The 25,988-nt window shown below is 46.4% G+C and overlaps 2 protein-coding genes across 2 annotated transcripts; both read left to right on the forward strand.

Moving 5' to 3' along the window:
• Nucleotides 1-396: 396 nt before the first annotated feature.
• LOC124672109 (skin secretory protein xP2-like) lies at nucleotides 397-1,164 on the forward strand. Its single transcript, XM_047208392.1, has one exon. It carries the CDS (start codon nucleotides 397-399, stop codon nucleotides 1,162-1,164), a length of 768 nt encoding a protein of 255 aa, XP_047064348.1.
• A 7,151-nt stretch (nucleotides 1,165-8,315) lies between these two features.
• LOC124673973 lies at nucleotides 8,316-9,623 on the forward strand. Its single transcript, XM_047210016.1, has one exon. It carries the CDS (start codon nucleotides 8,316-8,318, stop codon nucleotides 9,621-9,623), a length of 1,308 nt encoding a protein of 435 aa, XP_047065972.1.
• The last annotated feature ends 16,365 nt before the right edge of the window (nucleotides 9,624-25,988 follow it).

Below are 25,988 nucleotides of genomic sequence, written 5' to 3' on the forward strand. Positions count from 1 at the left end.
AGTGCAGAATACAGAAACTGCAAATTCAGAAGAGAAACTGTCAACGTACCATAATACTACTACTAGAGTAGAGCAATCAGAGCATCCACTTTCTCCCTCACGGTTCCATTCGGCAACTTCACGAGAAGCGGAGTTGACAGTTGGTGCACACAGAGCATGCCCCGCCGCACCCCACACACACAGTCACACTCAACGACCCCTTCCCTTCCAACGGCACTCGCCGGTCGCCACCGTACAGTAGCTTTTCAAACTCTCCACACGCCTTTGCCGCCTCCCCGTTTAATACCAAACCAAACCAAACCTCCACGCTCTCACTTCTCAGTCGCACAAATTTAATACCAATCACTCATCGCGCTGTCACTAGCAGCAGCCTTGTGAGACAGACAAGGGGGAAGAATGCCACAGCTCGATCTGGTTTCCCTCTTCCGCCTCGTCGACGCCGGCGAGCCAAGATCGAAGCTCGCCCGTGAGACCACGGCCGTCGCAGCCTCCTACCCCGGCGGCCAACGCAACGTCGATGTCACCACCGCCCACACGCACGGCCGGGCAGAGTCGCTGCGGGTGAGCTGGGCCTGGTCCGGTCTTCCCGGCGCGGTGCTGGAGCGGGGCGGGTCCACCAAGGGGAGCTCCAACCCCAAGGCGGCCGCCGAGGCGGAGACGCGCAAGGGCGCGCCGAAGCCCAGGAGGCCGCTGCCTGCCATCGTCATCTGCGTTCTGCCCGCGGGCAAGATGGCCGTGCAGCAGCGGCGCCCCCCCGTTCTTGGCCGCGGCTGGCGCCGGCCGGCGGGAGGGGCCAGGGTCTTCGCGAGCGAGGCCGTGGAGACCGCGGAGCCGTCGTCCCCGAAGGTGTCGTGCTTCGGCGCTGTGCGGGCAGAGACCCGCGCGGCGGCGCATGCGCCTGCGCCTGCGCCGCGTGGGGAGGAGGAGGAGCAGGCTGAGGAGCGGAGCGGGTGCTGGGCGAGCGTCACTGCCTCGCTTCGTGGCATTTGCCGGTCAGACGAGAGTGGTGAAGGTGAATTGCCAGCGAGTGAGGCGAAGACCACGGCGTCGGAGACACCGGCGGTGGCCGTTCTATCGCCACCGCAGCCGGTTCCGGGGCTGGGAGACATGAAGCGCCTTGCTTCGCGGCGGTGGCCGGAGGGCATGGCAGGAGTAGAGCGGTGACGACCGGTTTGAATCTCATCCCTGCGTGCTTCGAGAAGCACAGGCGCACGGGAACAGTTGTACATTCACATGCTTCCAGCCTGCTTCTGCACTTGTAACCTGTGCTGAAAAAAACCATCTCAATCTTCACTCGTGTGATCGTGTCGTGTGCATCCGTCTCTTTCTTCTGTACAGCTAGGTGCTTCCTTCCTGGTACATTTGCGTTATCGATGTTTGACTTTGGTAAATCATCTCTTCGTTATCGATGTTTGACTTCGGTAAATCATCTCTTGGTTATAGATGTTTGACTTTGGTAAACCATCACTTCTTTATCACTCGTTCACAGTTTCTCTAGTCTGAGAGGATTAGAAAGCAAATTCAAAAACAATATGAAAAAGAGGATGTTCTAAAATCTTGTGTTTAGGGCATCTTCAGCGCCGACACAAATGGACCGACGCTATCCACTCCGACAATGGGACAAGGAAAACCTAGCCCAAATGGCCTAGCGCAAACGAACCTAGGTGTTCGCGGTGATCCATTCCCATCGCAAGTTCGGGCTAGAAATGCATCAACACGTGCATCTCACGGACCGCGTAGCCCTCGGGCCCATCTGGCAGCGACCCAACGACCTCTTCGCCACATGCGCGCCTGAACCGGCGGGCGGTGTTGCGTCCTTATGCGCGCGGCTTCAATGTTGGCCGCTTCGCCTCATGTGCCTTTGAACTGGCGGGCGGTGATGTGGACTTTTGCGTGACCCTTCAATGTCGGCCGCTACGTCTCCTGCACTGGCATTGATGGTGTCCGACTGCCGGTCCTTTTTAAGGCAAGCAGCCACATCGGCCATTCTCATAGGCATCGCCATTGCCTCTTCCAACCTGCCTTGGTTTAGAGATTGCCTTGTCCCACTGCACCATCGGCATGGACATGAATTGGCTGGACTAGCACGAGGTCACTGAGCTCTCCAAATACGGTATCCTTATGCCGCCAAAAGCCACGGTGCCGAGTGGTTGGGCCATCAGTTTGGGCTGGGTGCTCATGACGCCACTGCCCGCCCACAAGGACTTCAGCCACGAGGTCTTCTTCCGTAGGTAGAAGGACATGTTGTGGCTCAACCCAAATTACGACGACGATAACGACTACCGGCCGACACTACTTCACGAGGAGCGAGAGGCAACGCTGAACCGCTTCACTGAACAACATCCACCACTAGAGAAGAACAAAGCCAAGTGGATGCGGTGCTGGTCAAGGCCTGACCGTGCCCTCAAGGTTGTCATCGAGAACACACATCGCGTAGCCTTCATTCGGTCAACTACAGAGGTCGGCATCGTCACCCTCGAGTCAAACGATGAAGAATAGGGGAATGTCGGTAGCCTCTGGTGGTAAGGATGACCGACCCAAGCTTCAAAGCCTCTTCCCCTAAAAAAAAAAAAGCTTCGAAGCCTCTAACGAGGAATTCTTCAATGCATACTAGTTTTTAATCCGATGAATGAATGATGTACACTTCCTCTTGTTCCTCCATATGGATCGTATGAATAATGTTTTCCATCATGATAGTTGTTTTCTTGCTCAAAATAAGAATGACATGATGAAATGCATCATGTCGTTGGGTCTGTCCCCAACCTAAACAGACAAAAAGGAGGACACAGTCACAAACCAAGCGAAACAAAACCGACATATTTGGTGTTCGAAATGGTTCGAGCGGCAGGAGATGCCCTTATAGACAAACTCAATGGAAACGAAACTTAAAGAGGTAATTGCACCAGAGGTACAACAACTTGTCCTCCATGTGCATTTTCATACAAAACCTCTCAAATTGTGTTCCACTGGTACAAAACGTTGTTCTGGATGTGCACCGGTGGTACAACTTGCTTCTGAAGCTGCCACGCATCCGTTGTCCACGTCTCAGGTCGTTTTTGCAGACAATTCCTCGTTGAAATGGAGATTTGCGCGCGAACCCATCCTCTGTTCCCCTCTCATCTCAACCCTAGCTGCGGCGAAATCGTGGCGACCACGGAGGCGACGCATGGCGAACCAAGGGGAGGGGAGCATGGAGAGCACCAGCCGGTCGCCGCCGCCAGGGTTTGCCCGTGCTCGCGGAGGGCCGCGGTGGAGGGGCAGGCCCGTGCCCCCAGCACCTGCTCCTGCTCATGGATATCAGCTGCGAGATGCGGCGACGAAGGAGGATGGTGCTGCGGATGAGAGGGCGGCGATAGAGAGGAGGGTTGTGGAGGAGAGGCGTTGGCGGTACGACAAGATCTACCACAAGTTCATGTTGTTGTACTGCTGCCTCGCGTCGGAGGAGGAGAGGGCAGCCATGGCAGAGCCCGATTGCTGGCGGCCGCCAATCCCAACCAATGTGAGCTTGGAGGAGCAGGTTCACATCATGCATGCTCGGGTCAACAGCCTGCGGCAGCCTCCACCACCCCCAGCAAATTGATGCAATAACACAAGCGCATCTAGAAGGAGGGAGATCCATGGGCGACGATGGCATGTGAGTATTACTGGAAGAATGGCGATGGTTGGGCAATGGAGTGGGCGACAGCACGAGGTTCATCTTCTCCTTCTACACTGGTGAGTATTACATGTTTTCTGTTTGCCTTAGTGGAATTCAGTTAGTGCTAGGACTGACTTGGTTTGTGTTTGCATAATTGCCAGAAAAAGGAAGATCACAAGTTCAAGAACTGCAAGAGGACAATGCATTGCTAGTGATGAAGCTAAAGGGTGTGGAGCTAGAGCTATAAATCAGGAAGGCTGAGAACAAAAAAATCCAGAAGAAGCATATGCAGGAGCTTAGAAGGAGGGATTGGAGGGAATTTGTCATTCTGTGCTTGTTCTCTGTTAGTTTAGTGCTTGTTGCTATAATTAGTAGGAGTTAGAAATGGAGTAATGTAGGTGGTCAGTGTTCGTTGAGATCAAACCATGCTTGAACCAACTATGACTATGGAATAAATATGAATTTCTTCAGTAATTGAATTGCATTCGGTCAGTGATAATAGAATTTCAGAAATTGAAGTGGCAACATCATTTTTGTAGCACTAATAGCATTCAAGTGTTTACAAATTTAAATCTGGAACATTATTCAGTTGTAGCATCTGAAACATCATTCAGTTCTTCAGTTTTACAAATCTCAATGAGGTGCAGTCTGACTGATTTGAATTTCTTCTAGAAAGTGATCTGGCACTACCTCATTCAAATCAGGCCATTTTCTTGGTTGGTCTTCACCAAATAGAAAATAATATGTTGATCCTGGACCTGTGTTGTAACCTCTTCTTCTACCATTTGATGCAGTTGGTTCCTCCACATTGACATTTGGGTTTGTCTGCTGATGAAGTTGTTTATTTTCTCCCCCTCTTCCTTTTGGTGCATGTGATGAAGTTGCCCCCTCTTCCACATTTGGCTGTTTTCTCTTACTCCCTTTTCCTCTTCCTCTTGCAGTTGCACTTGCTCTTCCTGTATCTGCTTCTATGGTAGCTCTACCTCTTCCAGCTTCTCTTCCTCCTCCTCTTCCTCTTGCACTTTCCCTGCCTCTTGTAGTTAAGCCACCTCTTGGTTGGGCAGTGGTCAGCCTTGTAGGTGGTAGTTCTTCTCTTGTAGACACCACAAAAACACTTTCTTCAGGTATCGGTTGTTGCACTCTTGGTATATGGAAATGAGCTGCAACCTGTTAAAATAGCAACAAGTGTAACATGGATTCAAATATTGACATGGAACATGGATTCAAATATTGACATGGAACATTGATTCAAATATTGAAATGGAACATGGAGTTTCTTTGCCAGCATGTGAAACTCATGGCATTGTCCTATGCAACACACTGTTGAGCTTCTGTGCTCATTGGCATTGTCTTCTATCTCTCGCCTCCATCCTATAAATGGCTTGTCCCCTGAACCAGAAAATCAAAAAAAATGGACATTCTATCCTGGAGTGCAAAGAGGAGGAGCACTGGCTCCATGGGTGCCTTTGGCTCCAGGGCTGCCTCTCTTTCCAAAAGTGCTTCTTTGGCTAGGGCAGACAAGGAGTTGCTAGTTTATCATAGTAGAAGTGTGCAAGAGAGGGAAGAAGTTGCTGCCAGGCGTAGGGAGAGGGAAGAAGCAGCTGTTGATGGCTTGAACCAGCTTGGTGACTGCCCTGTGTACACACAGATCCTCCCACTTCCAAAATCCAGACCTAAGCCTTTTCCCAAAAAGAAAAGGTTTGAGAGACATCAGTTGAGGGAAGGAAGACCCATAGAGCTGCTCCCTACTATGTGCCACCAAATCTTGAAGAAAAGGTTAAAGCTGGAGTTATCTTGTGCTGGCTGAATAAGGGCATGAAGAAGTTCAAAGAGGCAGTGACCGGTAAAGACAAGGACAAGGTTGATGAATGGTAGTGACATGAGTTGTAGTTTGTTGTAGTGTGAGTGTTCTAGTTTGTCCTAGTTTGGTCTAGTTTCACTGTCCTAGTTTCTCTGAATAAATATGTAATGCAATGTAAGGGTTGATGAATGGCAGTGACATACCTTCTGCATGTCACTCATGATTGTGAAAGGGCATGTCTTTTTAATTCCTAAATCACCCCTTAGTGTTGTCAAGAACCATTCCCATGAGCTAGTGCACTCAACTTCTACTAGTCCCATTGTAATAGGATATATAGATGCAGTCATTTGGATCAATGCCAACAATAGGCAACAAATTTCCTTTGTATCTTGTTTTAATGTGACATCCATCCATGCATATCAGAGGCCTACAACCTTCCAAGAAACCCCTCTTGCATGCATCATTTGACCAGTATAATATGGCCATATGCTCTTCGGGAACATCATCTGAAACTTCTTTAATTTGGTTGGTGTTTAGGAAAAATCTTGAGCCAAGGTTTGATCTCCTCAACTCCTGACCATAGTCACATAACAGGGAAAACTGCTCCTTTTCATCCCCATGAATTATGTTAAGTGACTCCCAGTACCTCTCACAAGTGTGATCACTACAATGTTGTCTCACTACAATGGCTCCCTCCATTTTCTCTTCCGACACCTTGATCATCCAAGGACCCCCTTCCTCACAATGAGCATCAAGCCTAGTTGCTTCATCCCTTGACTTCCTAATCTTAACTCTCTCATTCATAGCATAAGCTGTCAAATCCTTCCTAAATTCAGCCATGCTAGAAAATAACATGCCTACTTTGAAGACAGTGGTTGCCATGTCAACTTCAGGGTTGAATTCTTTGAACTTGTATTTCAGAAGTTTTTGCTGCTCGTTTGTTAGTTTCAAATTATCATGATCAAGGCCAACATCATCCTCACACTCAACTATGTATGTGCACTCATTGTTGTCATTAACATCCTTGTCAATGTTATCTAGAAAGAGATCATCATCACCATCTTCTGCATCATAATCATTGTCATAGAAATCACTGTCAGTGTCACCATCACCCTCATCCTCACTATGTAACTCTCCTGATGACAGACATGTAGAGGAGGCATGTTCTTCATCAATCTCTTGCTCTTGCTCTGCTCCATCTCCAGCTCATGTTTATTTGCTAGGAATTGGCACAAGTACATCTATCCTGAGCCCATGCAAGAAATTTTTATGATCCACCATAATTGACAGTGTCTTCACATCTCTCACAACAGTCATCATTGCAACAATGTCAACATCATTCTCAATGTGACACAATCCATCTCTCATGTCACTGCCAGGAACACACCAGTAGAACTTTGTTTTCTCTGTAATCTCATTCCCTCCTTGCTTAACAAAATCCTCAAGCCACGGAAGTGAGAAAGTATCAGTGTTGCAATTGTCAAAGTAATCTACAGTCCCACTAACATACTGGAAATGCTCCCTGAGACCACAAAAAACCCATTGTGATCCAACTCAACTGTAAACCTCAGTTAAAGTGTTGAAATTCAGTCAGCACTCAACTGTCAAAATTCAACTAAAACTGCAAACTTGATATTCAGTAAACTTGTGCAGCTTCAATTTGGACCTTAACTGTGTAAAACGAGATGGATTACTGCTACATTGTTACAAACACAATACCATCAATGAAATAGATGCATTCATCGGAACTGAATCGACTTGTTCATCCGGAAAAATCGGAGCTTTTCCGATCAATTTTAATGTCGCCAAAAAAGAACACCAACCATATCGATCAAAAGCTTTCCCAAATCTATCCCTAAGCACAACAACGAAGTTTTCGACTTATTTTGCGCAGCAAATCATCCACAGATGACCAAGATCTTCCTAGCGACATCCATGGCCGTGGCGGAGAAAAGCAGAGAAGAGGACGAGCACATGACGAGAAAAAGAAAACAAGGACGACGACGAGAAGTACCATAGTGCGGAGCTTCCTCGCGCCACTCTCGCTGGCGAGGATCGTCGGCCATCTCCGCCGCCGCCACCCACGAAATCGCCTCCATCCTCGCCTCCCACGAACAAGGACGAGACAAGAAAGAACGCTACGTCCTCGCGTGATTTCTGCGGTGTTAATACACAACAAGAGGGCGAGGACTTGTTCGTAATTATCTCTTTTCTTCAATGCTGCAACGAAACCCATCTTCTCCCGCCTGGAAAGTGGCACGTGTCGCCTCGACATGCAACTGTATGGATTGTGCATGTCCAGAACAAGTTGTTGTATGAATGGTGCAATTACCTCAAACTGAAATGATAGGATATTCTCCCCCGCAAAAGAATAGAAAGAAATGAAAGGATATTCTAATCTCATGTTTCACTAGTCTACTTGTTTTCTATCAACGCCTACGCGGCAAGAAAAGATGAACTGAAAAAGTCCGCTCACACGGTACGCGTACGCGAGATGAAAACCCAGACGAGCAGAGCAAAGCCAGAAAAAGAAGATCAGGGCCCAACACATGTGCACCCGTCCCGATTCAACGGGTACATCCTCTCGTGACACGGGCCGCGCCACTTTTTTTCGGTTTCCGTACCTTCATCCTCAATTCGACCGTTGGAATGAACGCACCGCGCGAGGAAAAATCAAAAGAAAATCTAAATCTGCAGCAACTGCACACTTGACGACCGTTGCGCCCACGCTTGACATCAAAGGCCACTGTAAACGCCCGCATCATCACTCGCTTCTGGCCAGTCAACAAAGCGCAAGTGCCATCAGAGGATCGCCGCTAGATTCGAGAGAAACAGAGGAGCAAGGCTGCTCCGACGCCGTCGCCGGTCGCCGTGCCAATGGGGTGCATCTCGTCGAAGCTCCTCCCGCCGGGGCCCGGAGGCCGCAATGGCGGCGGCGGCGGCAAAGCGCGCACCACCGTGCGCGGCCGCGTCGACCACGTCGTCTCCCTCACCTCCACCACCTACGGCGTGCTCGACCTCCAGACCAAGCACGCCGCGCCCGGATCGTGCCCAGACAAGGAGGAGCAGCCGCTGCCGCAGGAGCAGGAGAAGCCGATCAGCCGGGAGTGGAAGCGCGCCTCCACCAAGCAGCGCCCGCCGCCCCTCGTCCTCCCCGACGCCAAGAAGCCCCTCATCGTCCCTGACGCCAAGAAGCCGGAGCCCGGCATGGAGGTGATCAACTCGTGGGAGATCATGGCGGGGCTGGAGGACGCGGACTCGCCGGCCAAGAAACCCTCCAAGCCGGGCCGCTGGTCGCCCGCCAGGGTGCTCTCCCTGGCCCTCCCTTCGCCCAGGCGGTCGTCCGCGAAGCGCAGGAGCACGCCGGGGAAGGAGAACAGCCCGCTGCAGCGCTGCTCCGGCAACACCAACAGCAGCAACAAACCCAGCGACGCCGCCGACGAGGACCGGGTTGTCCTCCGCCCGTACAACTCCATCGACAACTCCAAGCTCTCCCGGGCGCCGAAGCGGTTCTCCTCCCCGGCCAGCACCCGTGTCACCCGGAAGCCCAACCCCACCGACACCCAGGGCGGGATGTCCTCCTCGCGCCGGAGCCTGAGCCCGCTGTTCGACCCGGAGCTCCTGGCGTCCATCGAGCGGGAGCTCTCGGAGGAAGGCGCGCACATCAAGCGGGTGGACAAGCCCCGGCAGCCCAAGGTGGTGCCGGCGATCGTGGCGGAGGGCCGGTGCCCGCCGGGCGGCGCGGACGCGGTCGTGCTCTACACCACCACGCTCCGCGGCATCCGCAAGACCTTCGAGGACTGCAACGCCGTGCGCGCCGCCATCGAGGCCCACGACGTCAAGCTCATCGAGCGGGACGTGTCCATGGACTCGGGGTACAGGGAGGAGCTGCGGCTGCTGCTGGGCGGCCGGGACCTGCGCGTGCCCGCGGTGTTCGTCCGGGGCAAGCACGTCGGGGGCGCGGCCGAGGTGACCAGGATGGAGGAGGAGGGCAAGCTCAGGGCACTGCTCCAGGGGCTGCCGCGGGCGCGGGTCTGGTGCGCGGGGTGCGCCGGCGTCAGGTTCGTCATGTGCAGGGACTGCAACGGCAGCCGCAAGGTGCGCGTCGACGGCGACCGGAAGGAGACGGCACCATGCGGCGAGTGCAACGAGAACGGCCTCGTCCGGTGCCCCATCTGCTCCTGATGGATGAGGTTCTAGTCGTGGAGTTGCATTGGGTTGATTTGCTTGTCTACCCATCTGATGATTGTTTGAGCTTACTCTAGGGGGCTCTGATTTTGCAATGTGCTTGTTGCCGCTCTGCAACACGGCAAATTAACAAATGTAATGTTTACCCGTTCATATTTGTTCCATATGTAATGCAATTGATTTTCATTCAGATGCGTTACTCGCTTACTCGCCATTGCAATTTCATTGTTGGTTCTGTAATAGCAATGCTACTAAATTGCTAATTGATTCCCAATTCCAATGATGCCGAATCTGATTTTCTCTGCCCAAATCGGAACCCCCGTGACTTGGGTTCGCAATTTCTAGAATTGACTAGGAATACAAGAAAATAAAATTGAAGTGCCTTTTTGGATCAAAGGATTTGAGGATTCCAATCCGGAGAAATGGAATCATTAGAATTGCTGTTCATCGGGTTCTAAAAAAAATGATGGGTAAGAAGGCATTGCTTGTAATTTTTTTTAAAATGATTTTGCGATGTGCTTGTTGCGCTATGCAACATGGCAAATTAACAATTGTAATGTTTACCCGTTCATATTTGTCCCGTATGTAATGCAATTGATTTTCATTCGGATGCGTTACTTGCTTACTTGCCATTGCAGTTTCATTGTTGGTTCTGTAATAGCAATGCTACTAAATTGCTAATTGTTACTTGCTATTGCAATTGAATTAGGAGTATTCAATTTTCTGATTTCTCTGCTCCTAGTCCTGTATTCTCCTGACTTGCGTTTCCAATTTGTAGAATTGAATATGACTATACGAGTACTATAGAGAAACAATGGATCAGGATTCTAATCTAGAGGAATGGAATCATTGAAATTTCTACTGATAGCTTTCCTACATCTCCATTCCATATAAATTTAAGCATCCACTTTAACCTTTTTTTTCTATGCTCATTCATATAGGGTATAGTCACTTTGTTTTGTTTTCCCCATGTATCCAAATGAATATTTATGCATTTTTTTTTGCGCATTTTACAAAAGTTGCTATGTTTTCTCGTTCACGTGTTCTCAATCCTATGATCCAAGGAGACCCAAATAGTTTAAGGATTTGCAAAGGTGAGGTTTCTCTTGTTGCACACGACCAGAGTTACGCTTCAACCGTGCTATTTGGTAGTACCGTAGTAGCCCATCTTCAAAGAAGGACAATAAGTTTCTTTTGCGATTACAACAAAGACACGCACACTGCACACCACTACACAAGGGAGAAACATGGATCACAGTACTAAGTTTTCTACCAAATGTATCATACCATACAATGTTGGGCGGAGTCTTTTCCCCACTACTCTCCCACACACACATACCCCGGAGGCTTGAATTGTGCATGCATGTGTTGTTAAGTTTGAGTTACTGCAAACTTTAAGTTATTAATAATGCTAAAAGTATGTAGCCAATATGTCAAAATCTCGCAGCTCCTGAATGTGGAAAAATACTTTCATATATCATGCCAATATTGATAGCAAATGACCGATGCTTAAATTACACGAGTATTGGTAATATATTTGGTAGGTGATTTTTTTTAAATCAAATCAAACTAGGTAACTGAATTTTACTGTGTAGTTAGATGAGGTAAATAGCTTTGTAAAGGTTCAAAGTGTAAGATAAAACTATGATTATGTAAACTCCCTCTGTTGGGATCTATAAGGCCTATTGGTTTTGTCCTTTTAGATAAAATGTCATGTACTATTTTTTAATAGAAAGCCCCGGTTCAAAATAGGGTGCCAAACCCAACAAGGCTACAAGTTCAAAGTGTTCTTGAAAAGAAAAACTAACAATACAATATTGATTTTGTCTTAAGGCAATCAATTGTAAGTTTGACCAAGTTTAGATAGGTCCTTGCTCCTTCCCCCCTCTCTTTCCCTCATCGTGCTCCTTCATGTCCTGCCGCCCATATCCTACTCATCCTTCATATACTTCTCCGCTGGAGCTTTTCGTCCTCATATGTTCTATATGAAGGAGGTTGCCGTCCTAAATTACAAATCGAGTTAAATCCTTGAAACGGTAGTTTGCGCCATGTCAATAGAGATAACGAGCTAGGTGCGGATGTGTCGAAGGACGGAGCGAGTGGGGAGATGCCCCCCACCCGCCCATGGTTAATTTTTTTTCCTGAAACACCCCTTTAAATTTACATATTTTGTTTGGCCCCTACATTTGGCATACTGTAGCTATATGCCCCCTCCAAGTTATGTAATGTACATTTGGCCTCACTTGTCGTATTCATGGCTCCGTCCGTGGATGTGTCTAATTTTGTCATATCCGATGACGTATGGCTAATGCAAATATGATTTGTCGCCAGCGAGCCAATGGGGCAAGGCTTGACAATTCAAAATGGTGGACGCCAAAAGTTTCATCTTGAAGAGGTTGGTTGTATTGTTTTGTTCTAGCCCATTTCATGCTTACATATAGGCGTGGGCATAAAAACCGATAACCCAAACCAAAAGGATCGAGTCCGGACTCGAATAGACCGAGAGACCGATCAACAAATTCATTAGAAAAATAGATCGATCAATTCGGTCATTCCTTCTATAAATGTTTCTAGACTACCCGCTCATTGGAGGCTTTCAAAGGGGCACATCAATCTGGTTCGTTGATTTTGGCCAGGCCGTACCAGCTTCACCCCCACTTTTCACCTCAACCGTTGGATGAGTGATTACTTTTGCCACTTCTTGCTTCTCTGGATAGTAATGACGAGCGGGACCGGATCGCGCGCGGGGCCAGCGAACAGAGGCAGCGACCCGTGAGTTTCTGTGTCGCTCGTTTTCGTGCCAAGCGGTGAAACCCTAGATCTCACCGTGGGAAAATATCTGCTGCTGGCTCCTTTCTTCCCCCAACCCACGCCTCCTCTCTCCCGCTCCCGTGCGCACACCTCCAGGCTCCGCCTCCCCGCGCCGACCGCTGCCCGCCCCTCGCCTCTGCTCCAGTGAGTCCGTTGATGGACGCTCACCGTCGGGTCCTTCGTGGCAGGCTAAGCCAAGGGGAACGCCGTCCCACAGACAAGAAGAAGCTGGGGGGCGGCGCGAGCAAGAAGCCTTGGCGCGCCCGTTCCTCCGGTCTTCTGCAAGAGCTCGTCGCGGAGGCGGCCGGCAGCGCGGGCCCGGGAGCAGCCGCGGGGCGCTGGAGCGCCGGCAGGCGACGGTCTCGGGCGGTCGCGGGTGTCGCCGCGTGGATGCCGCAGCCGCGGGGCGCTGGAGCGCCGGCAGGCGACGGTCTCGGCCGGTCGCGGGTGTCTCCGCGTGGATGCCGCGTCAGTCGTCGCCGCCGCGGCTCCTCCAGGTGACAAACGGTCGCGTGCGTCGTCGTGCGATGAGGAGGTGGGCGGGCGCCGCCTCGGTTCGACGCCGCCGTCGCGGCTCCTCCACACCATGGCCGACTGATACGTCTCCGACGTATCGATAATTTCTTATGTTCTATGCCATATTATTGATGATACCTACATGTTTTATGCACACTTTATGACATATTCGTGCATTTCCTGGAACTAACCTATTAACAAGATGCCGAAGTGCCAGTTCCGTTTCTTGCTGTTTTTGGTTTCAGAAATCCTAGTAACGAAATATTCTCGGAATTGGACGAAACGAAGACCCGGGGCCTATTTTTCCACGGAGCTTCCGGAAGACCGAAGAACATACGAAGTGGGGCCACGAGGTGGCGACACCACAAGGCGGCGCGGCCCGGGGGGCCGCGCCGCCCTATGGTGTGGCCCCCTCGTCTGGCCCCCGACTCCGCCCTTCCGCCTACTTAAAGCCTCCGTCGCGAAACCCCTGATGCGAAAAACCACGATACGGAAAACCTTACTGAGACGCCGCCGCCGATCCCATCTCGGGGGATTCTGGAGATCTCCTCCGGCACCCTGCCGGAGAGGGGATTCATCTCCCGGAGGACTCTACACCGCCATGGTCGCCTCCGGAGTGATGAGTGAGTAGTTCACCCCTGGACTATGGGTCCATAGCAGTAGCTAGATGGTTGTCTTCTCCTCATCGTGCTTCATTGTTGGATCTTGTGAGCTGCCTAACATAATCAAGATCATCTATCTGTAATTCTATATGTTGTGTTTGTCGGGATCCGATGGATAGAGAATACCATGTCATGTTAATTATCAAGTTATTACATATGTGTTGTTTATGATCTTGCATGCTCTCCGTTACTAGTAGAGGCTCGGCCAAGTTTTTACTCTTAACTCCAAGAGGGAGTATTTATGCTCGATAGTGGGTTCATGCCCGCATTGACACTAGGACGATGACGAGAAAGTTCTAAGGTTGTGTTGTGCTTGTTGCCACTAGGGATAAAACATTGGCGCTATGTCCGAGGATGTAGTTGTTGATTACATTACGCACCATACTTAATGCAATTGTCTTTTGCTTTGCAACTTAATACTGGAGGGGGTTCGGATGATAACCTGAAGGTGGACTTTTTAGGCATAGATGCAGTTGGATGGCGGTCTATGTACTTTGTCGTAATGCCCAATTAAATCTCACTATACTTATCATGTCATGTATGTGCATTGTTATGCCCTCTCTATTTGTCAATTGCCCGACTGTAATTTGTTCACCCAACATGCTTTTATCTTATGGGAGAGACACCTCTAGTGAACTGTGGACCCCGGTCCATTCTTTAATATTGAAATACAAATCTGCTGCAATACTTATTTTACTGTTTTCTCTGCAAACAATCATCTTCCACACAATACGGTTAATCCTTTGTTACAGCAAGCCGGTGAGATTGACAACCTCACTCGTTTCGTTGGGGCAAAGTACTTTGGTTGTGTTGTGCAGGTTCCACGTTGGCGCCGGAATCTCGGTGTTGCGCCGCACTACATCCCGCCGCCATCAACCTTCAACGTGCTTCTTGGCTCCTCCTGGTTCGATAAACCTTGGTTTCTTTCACGAGGGAAAACTTGCTTGTTGTGCGCATCATACCTTCCTCTTGGGGTTGCCCAACGAACGTGTGAAATACACGCCATCAAGCATATTTTCTGGCGCCGTTGCCGGGGAGATCAAGACACGCTGCAAGGGGAGTCTCCACTTCTCAATCTCTTTACTTTGTTTTTGTCTTGCTTTATTTTATTTACTACTTTGTTTGATGCATTATATCAAAACACAAAAAAATTAGTTGCTAGCTTTACTTTATTTGCTATCTTGTTTGCTATATCAAAAACACAAAAAAATTAGTTACTTGCATTTACTTTACTTAATTCATCATGTTTCCTTTTAATTTTACCACAAAGAACATACCGGTAGGACAAGGGTCTATAATTGGGAGGAACAATATAGAAGAATTTTTCACCCATGTTAGTATCGTTGAAGATTTTGAAGATAGACACTTGGTAGAACTTGCTCCTACTTATGAAATTGCTGCTGCTGCTTTAGTTCGCTTGTTGGAAACTAAATTTGTTAATCTAAATCCTATAATCCAACACATGTTTCTTACACTTGGTGATATGTAAGAAGGGGAAAAGAAAGATTTTGTTTTAGAAACCCTTCTTAGAGAATTTGGTGGTCTAGCAAGAGAGGCTAGAAAGGTCTTTGCTAAATTTAATATGCTTGGTTCTCATACTAATTTTGTTGGTCTCCTTGAAAAGATGGACATGGATAGAATAAGATACACTAATAATATTGATGATGGTGGGGAGATCAAAGCACCAATACCATGTAAACTCCTAGCTATGAATGATGCACTAGAAAATAACTATGCTTGGCTTGTTCTCGAAAATTTGTTTGATGAGAGTAGCAAGCCCAAGACTAATGAGAAGGGAGACGCTGAAACTTATGTATCCAATATACTATGCATGGTTGAGAAAACTCCAAACCCCGCTGTAGACACACCATCTCGCGATAACACTTGAGATACACTTTCTGCGCCTAGGCTGAAAGGCGTTAAGAAAAGCGCTTATGGGAGACAACCCATGTTTTTACTCCAAGTATTTTTGTTTTATATTTGTGTCTTGGAAGTTGTTTACTACTGTAGCAACCTCTCCTTATCTTAGTTTTAAGTTTTGTTGTGCCAAGTAAAGTCTTTGATAGAAAAGTAAGTACTAGATTTGGATTACTGCGCGAGTTCCAGATTTCTTTGCTTGTCACGAATCTGGGTCTATCTCCCTGTAGGTAGCTCGGAAAATTAAGCCAATTTACGAGCATGATCCTCGGATATGTACGCAACTTTCATTAAATTTGAGCATTTTCGTTTGAGCAAGTCTGGTGGCCTAATAAAATCCATCTTTACGGACTGTTCTGTTTTGACAGATTCTGTCTTTTATTTCGCGTTGCCTCTTTTGCTATGTTGGATGATTTTCTTTGATCCACCAATGTCCAGTAGCTTTATGCAATGTCCAGAAGTGTTAAGAATGATTGTGTCACCTCTGAACATGTGAATTTTTATTATGCACTAACCCTCTAATGAGTTGTTTCGAGTTTGGTGTGGAGGAAGTTTTCAAGGATCAAGAGAGGAGTATGATGCAATATGATCAAGGAGAGTGAAAGCTCTAAGCTTGGGGATGCCCCGGTGGTTCACCCCTACATATTCTAAGAAGACTCAAGCGTCTAAGCTTGGGGATGCCCAAGGCATCCCCTTCTTCATCGACAACATTATCAGGTTCCTCCCCTGAAATAATATTTTTATTCCATCACATCTTATGTACTTTGCTTGGAGCGTCTGTTTGTTTTTGTTTTTTTGTTTTGTTTGAATAAAATGGATCCTAGCATTCACTTTATGGGAGAGAGACACGCTCCGATGTAGCATATGGACAAATATGTCCTTAGGCTCTACTCATAGTATTCATGGCGAAGTTTCATCTTCGTTAAATTGTTATATGGTTGGAATTGGAAAATGCTACATGTAGTAACTCTAAAATGTCTTGGATAATTTGATACTTGGCAATTGTTGTGCTCATGTTTAAGCTCTTGCATCATATACTTTGCATCCATTAATGAAGAAATACTTAGAGCTTGCTAATTTGGTTTGCATATTTGGTTTCTCTAGAGTCTAGATAACATCTAGTATTGAGTTTTGAACAACAAGGAAGACGGTATGGAGTCTTATAATGTTTACCATATGTCTTTTATATGAGTTTTGCTGTACCGTTCATCCTTGTGTTTGTTTCAAATAACCTTGCTAGCCTAAACCTTGTATCGAGAGAGAATACTTCTCATGCATCCAAAATACTTGAGCCAACCACTATGCCATTTGTGTCCACCATACCTACCTACTACATGGTATTTATCCGCCATTCCAAAGTAAATTGCTTGAGTGCACTACAAGAAAAGTTCTGATAGACAACGTCTCAAAATCGTCCGCTAAGGGGTATTTTTCGTCGCCTATGGGCCTAACCCGACGATATGGGTTCTGTTGTGGAAGCTGCGTCAGGCAAAGTCCTACGACGATTTTTTCGGTCCGTCGCGCTTGGGCGCCCTTCCGCCACGGAAAATCGGACCGTTGCCCAAGTGTTTCCGGGAGCCCGTTGGCTGCTGACGTCATGCAAACTGACACGTGGCAGACGCCGTTAACTGGCAGTTAACGGCGTTAACCGGCTGAAACCCCGTGGTAGATGGTAGGCCCACACGAGGCCTGCCACGTCTTAAGCGGGCCGGCCCATTAAGTTTGCGGGCTGGGCCAGCTGACTTAGTTTGACCGGTCAACTATATAGCTGGGCTGGTCCATTAGTTACGTGGGCCGGGCCTAACCTCTAAGGTTGACTGGTCAAAACTTTAATGGGCCGGCCCACTACGCATGTGGGCCGAGCCGAATGCACTCGTTTGACCGGTCAACGAGCAAAGGGCCGGCCCACAAGACATGTGGGACCCACTTTCCTGTTATCTGGCGACCCATTTACAAAGTGGGGTCCACATTAAAGCAACTGGGCCGGCCCAAGAAGTTAGTGGGCCGGCCCAATTAGCATGTGGGTCCCACTTTCCTGCTATCGGGCCGGCCCATTTAGTACGTGGGGCCCACATTAGATCAAATGGACCGGCCCAACAAGCCAGTGGGCGGGCCAAAAGCACCGGTGGGTCCCAATCTCTCGTTAAAGGGCCAGCCCATTTAGTATGTGGGGTCCACCATATAGCAAGTGGGCCGGCCCAACAAGATGGTGGGCCGGGCCATAAACATAGGTGGGTCCCACTTTCCTGCTAAAGGGCCGGCCCATTTAGTATGTGGGGTCCACCATAGAGCAAGTGGGCCGGCCCAACACGCTAGTGGGCGGGACAAAAACACTGGTAGGTCCCACTTTCGTCTTAAAGGGCCGGCCCATTTAGTATGTGGGGTCCACTATATAGCAAGTGGGCCGGGCCAAAAAATACTGGTGGGTCCCACTTTCGTCTTAAAGGGCCGGCCCATTTAGTACGTGGGGTCCACCACAAAAGCAATTGGGCTGGCCCAACTAGGTAGTGGGCGGCCCGATGGTTGGTGGGGTCCACCTTAAAGCAAGTGGGCCGGCCCAATTAGAGTGTGGGGTCCACAGTAAATCAAATGGGCTGGCCCAATAAGTAAGTGGGCCAGCCTGTTTAGTTGTTGTTTATATGCCGGCGTAAAAGGCGCTTTAGGATTTTGCGGGCCGGCACGTATGTGATTTCGCTTAATTGGACCGTTTAAGGGATGGGAATTCGTGATTTAGATACTGAGAATATTTACGCAGCATTGATTTCTGTCGGATAGCCTCACTTACCACAAGCACCAAAGAAAAAATGCGCGAAAGAACTATAAAAACTAACTAAATATTACATCAGTTGCAAGGCTTTGAAAAAATATTACAGAACCCAGAGAAATTGAATGGTAATTAAACCTAGCAATACAATGAAGCGATCCGGCAATCTTTTAAGTTGTCCATGCAGCACCTATATCGAAACAAAGACATTACAAGTTAAGACAACAACAATGGAAACGCAAAGACAACGCAATATTGTTTGCCAAAGAATTTGGAACTCATCATTTCGTCGTTATAACAAGATCATTGTAATGCGCACAATAAGCAAACAAAGAGTGCATGCCGCATACCAACAGCCAATATAACAGAGCATGTTAGAATGAAACAACGAGACTTACTACTTGTCGAGTCCCATGCAAACCAACATGTTCGGGGAGTACAAAATTGGCATGAACGACATAGTAGCAGGCTATAAATTTTGTAACAACGGCTGAGCAAGATGAAGTTATGATGGCTACATCTACGGAGCAGGGAATGTAAACCAAAAATAGAAGTTACGATGGCAAAAGCTAAAGAGGAGGGAATGTGAACCAACATGTGCCAAGTGCAATTACTTAATTTTGGCCGTGAACTAAATAATACTCCTGAACTTATAGTGAAGGGGATGCAAATCAAGATGTTTCGGGATATAAACTTGTAATGAGCAACACATAGAGGATAGTTAATGCTGGAGCTTAGGATGGACCTGATACGTCTCCAACGTATCGATAATTTCTTGTGTTCCATGCCACATTATTGATGTTATCTACATGTTTTATGCACACTTTATGTCATATTTGTGCATTTTCTGGAACTAACCTATTAACAAGATGCCGAAGTGCCAGTTATTGTTTTCTGCTGTTTTTGGTTTCAGAAATCCTAGTAAAGAAATATTCTCGGAATTGGACGAAATAAAAGCCCAGGGGCCTATTTTCTCACGAAGCTTCCAGAAGACCGAAGACGAAATGAAGTGGGGCCACGGGGAGCCAAACCCTAGGGCGGCGCGGCCCCCTTGGCGCGCGCCGCCTGTCATCCGGGGCCCCTGTGCCCCCTCTCGACTTGCCCTTCCGCCTACTTAAAGCCTCCGTGACGAAACTTCCGAGTGTCGAGAGCCACGATACGGAAAACCTTCCGGAGCCGCCGCCATCGCGAAGCCAAGATCCGGGGGACAGGAGTCTCTGTTCCGGCACCCTGCCGGAGCGGGGAAGTGCCCCGGAAGGCTTCTCCATCGACACCGCTGCCATCTCCACCGCCATCTTCATCACCGCTGCTGCTCCCATGAGGAGGGAGTAGTTCTCCATCGAGGCTCGGGGCTGTACAGGTAGCTATGTGGTTCATCTCTCTCCTATGTGGTTCAATACAATAATCTCATGAGCTGCCTTACATGATTGAGATTCATATGATGATGCTTGTAATCTAGATGTCATTATGCTAGTCAAGTGAGTTTTACTTATGTGATCTCCGGAGACTCCTTGTCCCACGTGTGTAAAGGTGACGAGTGTGTGCACCGTGTGGGTCTCTTAGGCCATATTTCACGAGAATACTTACTCAATGTTGAATGGCATAGTGAGGTGCTTATTTATATCTCTTTATGATTGCAGCATGTTTGTATCACAATTTATCTATGTGCTACTCTAGTGATTTGTTATTAAAGTAGTTTATTCCTCCTTGCATGTGTGCAAAGGTGACGATGCGTGCACAGTGTTAGTACTTGGTTTATGCTATGATCATGATCTCTTGTAGATTGCGAAGTTAACTATTGCTATGATAATATTGATGTGATCTATTCCTCCTACATATGCATGAAGGTGACGAGTGTGCATGCTATGCTAGTACTTGGTTTAGTCTGTTGATCTATCTTACACTAAAGGTTACTAAAATATGAGCATTATTGTGGAGCTTGTTAACTCCGGCATTGAGGGTTCGTGTAATCCTACGCAATGTGTTCATCATCCAACAAAAGTGTAGAGTATGCATTTATCTATTCTGTTATGTGATCAATGTTGAGAGTGTCCACTAGTGAAAGTGTAATCCCTAGGCCTTGTTCCTAAATACTGCTAGTTGCTGCTTGTTTACTACTGTCTTTGCGTTACTACTGCTGCGTTACTACTTGCTTGTTTACTTGTCTCGGGCAGAGCACTTTTCTGCCGTTGCTACTACTTATTCATACCACTTGTATTTCACTATCTCTTCGCCGAACTAGTGCACCTATTAGGTGTGTTGGGGACACAAGAGACTTCTTGCTTTGTGGTTGCAGGGTTGCATGAGAGGGATATCTTTGACCTCTTCCTCCCCGAGTTCGATAAACCTTGGGTGATCCACTTAAGGGAAACTTGCTGCTCGTTCTACAAACCTCTGCTCTTGGAGGCCCAACACTGTCTACAAGAATAGAAGCTCCCGTAGGCATCAAGCACTTTTCACGGCGCCGTTGCGGGGAGGAAAGGTAAAAGGCTCTCATACTACGGTCCCAGGTAAAGTATTTTTCTGGCGCCGTCGTGTGTGTGCTCGAAGCTATTTCCTTTAGATCCTGCAATTGCATCTTGTTGTTTCTTGTTTACACTAGTTTGGCAACAATGAGCTTCTTATTCTATTTCCTGATTTAAAACATGGATTGTTTGATGCGAAATTTAAAAACCTATGAAATCTTATTTGCATGCTGGTAGTAATATTAGTATGAACGCTTTGAACACCATTGTTGATAATAATATAGAAAGTTCTAAGCTTGGGGAAGCTGGTTTTCATGATATTTTTAGTCCCCCAAGCATTGAGGAGAAAATTTTCTTTAATGATACTTTGCCTCCTATTCATGATGATTATAATAGTGGTCTTTTGGTACAACCTACTATGGAGAGTAAATTTTATTGTGATTATACTATGCCTCCTACACTTGATGAGAATAATAATGATAGCTACTTTGTTGAATTTGCTCCCGCTATTACTAATAAAATTGATTATGCTTATGTGGAGAGTAATAATTTTATGCATGAGACTCATGATAAGAATGCTTTATGTGATAGTTATATTGTTGAGTTTGCTCATGTTGCTACTGAAAGTTATTATGAGAGAGGAAAATATGGTTGTAGAAATTTTCATGTTACTAAAATGCCTCTCTATGTGCTTGAAATTTTTGAAGCTACACTTGTTTTATCTTCCTATGCTTGTTACTTTGCTCTTCATGAACTTGTTTATTTACAAGATTCCTATGCATAGGAAGCATGTTAGACTTAAATGTGTTTTGAAATTGCCTCTTGATGCTCTCTTTTGCTTCAAATACTATTTCTTGCGAGTGCATCATTAAAGCTGCTTGAGCCCATCTTAATGGCTAAAAAGAAAGAACTTCTTGGGAGATAACCCATGTGTTATTTTGCTACAGTACTTTGTTTTATATTTGTGTCTTGGAAGTTGTTTACTACTGTAGCAACCTCTCCTTATCTTAGTTTTGTGTTTTGTTGTGCCAAGTAAAGTCTTTGATAGTAAAGTAAGTACTAGATTTGGATTACTTGCGCAGAAACAGATTTCTTTGCTGTCACGAATCTGGGTCTAATTCTCTGTAGGTAACTCATAAAATTATGCCAATTTACGTGAGTGATCCTCAGATATGTACGCAACTTTCATTCAATTTGAGCATTTTCGTTTGAGCAAGTCTGGTGCCATTTTAAAATTCGTCAATACGAACTGTTACTGTTTTGACAGATTCTGCCTTTTATTTCGCATTGCCTCTTTCGCTATGTTGGATGAATTTCTTTGATCCACTAATGTCCAGTAGCATTATGCAATGTCCAGAAGTGTTAAGAATGATTGTGTCACCTATGAATATGTCAATTTATATTGTGCACTAACCCTCTAATGAGTTGTTTCGAGTTTGGTGTGGAGGAAGTTTTCAAGGATCAAGAGAGGAGTATGATGCAACATGATCAAGGAGAGTGAAAGCTCTAAGCTTGGGGATGCACCGGTGGTTCACCCCTGCATATATCAAGAAGACTCAAGCGTCTAAGCTTGGGGATGCCCAAGGCATCCCCTTCTTCATCGACAAATTATCGGGTTCCTCCCCTGAAACTATATTTTTATTCGGCCACATCTTATGTGCTTTTTCTTGGAGCGTCGGTTTGTTTTTGTTTTTGTTTTGTTTGAATAAAATGGATCCTAGCATTCACTTTATGGGAGAGATACACGCTCCGCTGTAGCATATGGACAAATATGTCCTTGGTTTCTACTCATAGTATTCATGGCGAAGTTTCTCCTTCGTTAAATTGTTATATGGTTGGAATTGGAAAATGATACATGTAGTAATTGCTATAAATGTCTTGGGTAATGTGATACTTGGCAATTGTTGTGCTCATGTTTAAGCTCTTGCATCATATACTTTGCACCCATTAATGAAGAAATACATAGAGCTTGCTAAAATTTGGTTTGCATAATTGGTCTCTCTAAAGTCTAGATAATTTCTAGTATTGAGTTTTGAACAACAAGGAAGACGGTGTAGAGTCTTATAATGCTTTCAATATGTCTTTTATGTGAGTTTTGCTGTACCGTTCATCCTTGTGTTTGTTTCAAATAACCTTGCTAGCCTAAACCTTGTATCGAGAGGGAATACTTCTCATGCATCCAAAATACTTGAGCCAACCACTATGCCATTTGTGTCCACCATACCTACCTACTACATGGTATTTTCCCGCCATTCCAAAGTAAATTGCTTGAGTGCTACCTTTAAAATTCCATCATTCACCTTTGCAATATATAACTCATGGGACAAAATAGCCTTAAAAACTATTGTAGTATTGAAATGTAATTATGCACTTTATCTCTTATTAAGTTGCTTGTTGTGCGATAACCATGTTTACTGGGGAACGCCATCAACTCATTGTTGAATTTCATGTGAGTTGCTATGCATGTTCGTCTTGTACGAAGTAAGGGCGATCTACACTGAGTTGAATGGTTTGAGCATGCATATTGTGAGAGAAGAACATTGGGCCGCTAACTAAAGCCATGATTCATGGTGGAAGTTTCAGTTTTGGACAAATATCCTCAAATCTCTAATGAGAAAAGAATTAATTGTTGTCAAATGCTTAAAGCATTAAAAGAGGAGTCCATTATCTGTTGCTATGTTGTCCCGGTATGGATGTCTAAGTTGAGAATAATCAAAAGCGAGAAATCCAAATGCGAGCTTTCTCCTTAGACCTTTGTACAGGCGGCATAGAGGTACCCCTTTGTGAAACTTGGTTAAAGCATATGTATTGCGGTGATAATCCGGGTAGTCCAAGCTAATTAGGACAAGGTGCGGGCACTATTGGTACACTATGCATGAGGCTTGCAACTTATAAGATATAATTTACATGATGCATATGCTTTATTACTACCGTTGACAAAATTGTTTCATGTTTTCAAAATCAAAGCTCTAGCACAAATATAGCAATCGATGCTTTTCCTCTATGAGGACCATTCTTTTACTTTCAATGTTGAGTCGGTTCACCTATTTCTCTCCACCTCAAGAAGCAAACACTTGTGTGAGCTGTGCATTGATTCTTACATGCTTGCATATTGCACTTATTATATTACTCTATGTTGACAATATCCATGAGATATACATGTTACAAGTTGAAAGCAACCGCTGAAACTTAATCTTCTTTTGTGTTGCTTCAATACCTTTACTTTGAATTATTGCTTTATGAGTTAACTCTTATGCAAGACTTATTGATGCTTGTCTTGAAGTGCTATTCATGAAAAGTCTTTGCTTTATGATTCACTTGTTTACTCATGTCATACACATTGTTTTGATCGCTGCATTCTCTACATATGCTTTACAAATAGTATGATCAAGTTTATGATGGCATGTCACTCCGGAAATTATCTTTGTTATCGTTTTACTGCTCGGGACGAGCGAACTAAGCTTGGGGATGCTGATACGTCTCCAACGTATCGATAATTTCTTGTGTTCCATGCCACATTATTGATGTTATCTACATGTTTTATGCACACTTTATGTCATATTCGTGCATTTTACGGAACTAACCTATTAACAAGATGTCGAAGTGCCGGTTCTTGTTTTCTGCTGTTTTTGGTTTCGAAATCCTAGTAAAGAAATATTCTCGGAATTGGACGAAATAAAAGCCCAGGGGTCCTATTTTCTCACGAAGCTTCCGGAAGTCCGAAGACGAAACGAAGTGGGGCCACGGGGAGCCAAACCCTAGGGCGGCGCGGCCCCGCCCTTGGCCGCGCCGCCCTGTCATGCTGGGGCCCCTGTGCGCCCCTCTCGACTTGCCCTTCCGCCTACTTAAAGCCTCCGTGACGAAACTCCCGATGACGAGAGCCACGATACGGAAAACCTTCCCGAGCCGCCGCCATCGCGAAGCCAAGATGCGGGGGACGGGAGTCTCGTTCCGGCACCTGCCGGAGCGGGGAAGTGCCCCGGAAGGCTTCTCCATCGACACCGCTGCCATCTCCACCGCCATCTTCATCACCGCTGCTTGCTCCCATGAGGAGGAGTAGTTCTCCATCGAGGCTCGGGGCTGTACCGGTAGCTATGTGGTTCATCTCTCTCCTATGTGGTTCAATACAATAATCTCATGAGCTGCCTTACATGATTGAGATTCATATGATGATGCTTGTAATCTAGATGTCATTATGCTAGTCAAGTGAGTTTTACTTATGTGATCTCCGGAGACTCCTTGTCCCACGTGTGTAAAGGTGACAGTGTGTGCACCGTGTGGGTCTCTTAGGCCATATTTCACGGAATACTTACTCAATGTTGAATGGCATAGTGAGGTGCTTATTTATATCTCTTTATGATTGCAGCATGTTTGTATCACAATTTATCTATGTGCTACTCTAGTGATTTGTTATTAAAGTAGTTTATTCCTCCTGCATGTGTGCAAAGGTGACGATGCGTGCACCGTGTTAGTACTTGGTTTATGCTATGATCATGATCTCTTGTAGATTGCGAAGTTAACTATTGCTATGATAATATTGATGTGATCTATTCCTCCTACATATGCATGAAGGTGACGAGTGTGCATGCTATGCTAGTACTTGGTTTAGTCTGTTGATCTATCTTACACTAAAGGTTACTAAAATATGAGCATTATTGTGGAGCTTGTTAACTCCGGCATTGAGGGTTCGTGTAATCCTACGCAATGTGTTCATCATCCAACAAAAGTGTAGAGTATGCATTTATCTATTACATGTTATGTGATCAATGTTGAGAGTGTCCACTAGTGAAAGTGTAATCCCTAGGCCTTGTTCCTAAATGCTGCTACGTTGCTTGCTTGTTTACTACTGCTTGCGTTACTACTTGCTGCGTTACTATTGCTTGTTCTCGTCTGGGCAGAGCACTTTTACTGCCGTTGCTACTACTTATTCATACCACCTGTATTTCACTATCTCTTCGCCGAACTAGTGCACCTATTAGGTGTGTTGGGGACACAAGAGACTTCTTGCTTTGTGGTTGCGGGGTTGCATGAGAGGGATATCTTTGACCTCTTCCTCCCTGAGTTCGATAAACCTTGGGTGATCCACTTAAGGGAAACTTGCTTCGTTGTTCTACAAACCTCTGCTCTTGGAGGCCCAACACTTGTCTACAAGAATAGAAGCTCCCGTGAGGCATCGGGACCCGGATACGAGAATATAGTGGGATCACCGTGAACTTGTATAAGAGGG

The sequence above is a fragment of the Lolium rigidum genome, chromosome 7 (assembly GCF_022539505.1).
Source record: "Lolium rigidum isolate FL_2022 chromosome 7, APGP_CSIRO_Lrig_0.1, whole genome shotgun sequence".
Taxonomy (NCBI): Eukaryota; Viridiplantae; Streptophyta; class Magnoliopsida; order Poales; family Poaceae; genus Lolium; species Lolium rigidum.

Excerpts from the sequence above, each read along its gene's own strand:
- LOC124672109 (XM_047208392.1), top strand. The coding sequence starts at position 397 with ATGCCACAGCTCGATCTGGTTTCCCTCTTCCGCCTCGTCGACGCCGGC.
- LOC124673973 (XM_047210016.1), top strand. The coding sequence starts at position 8,316 with ATGGGGTGCATCTCGTCGAAGCTCCTCCCGCCGGGGCCCGGAGGCCGC.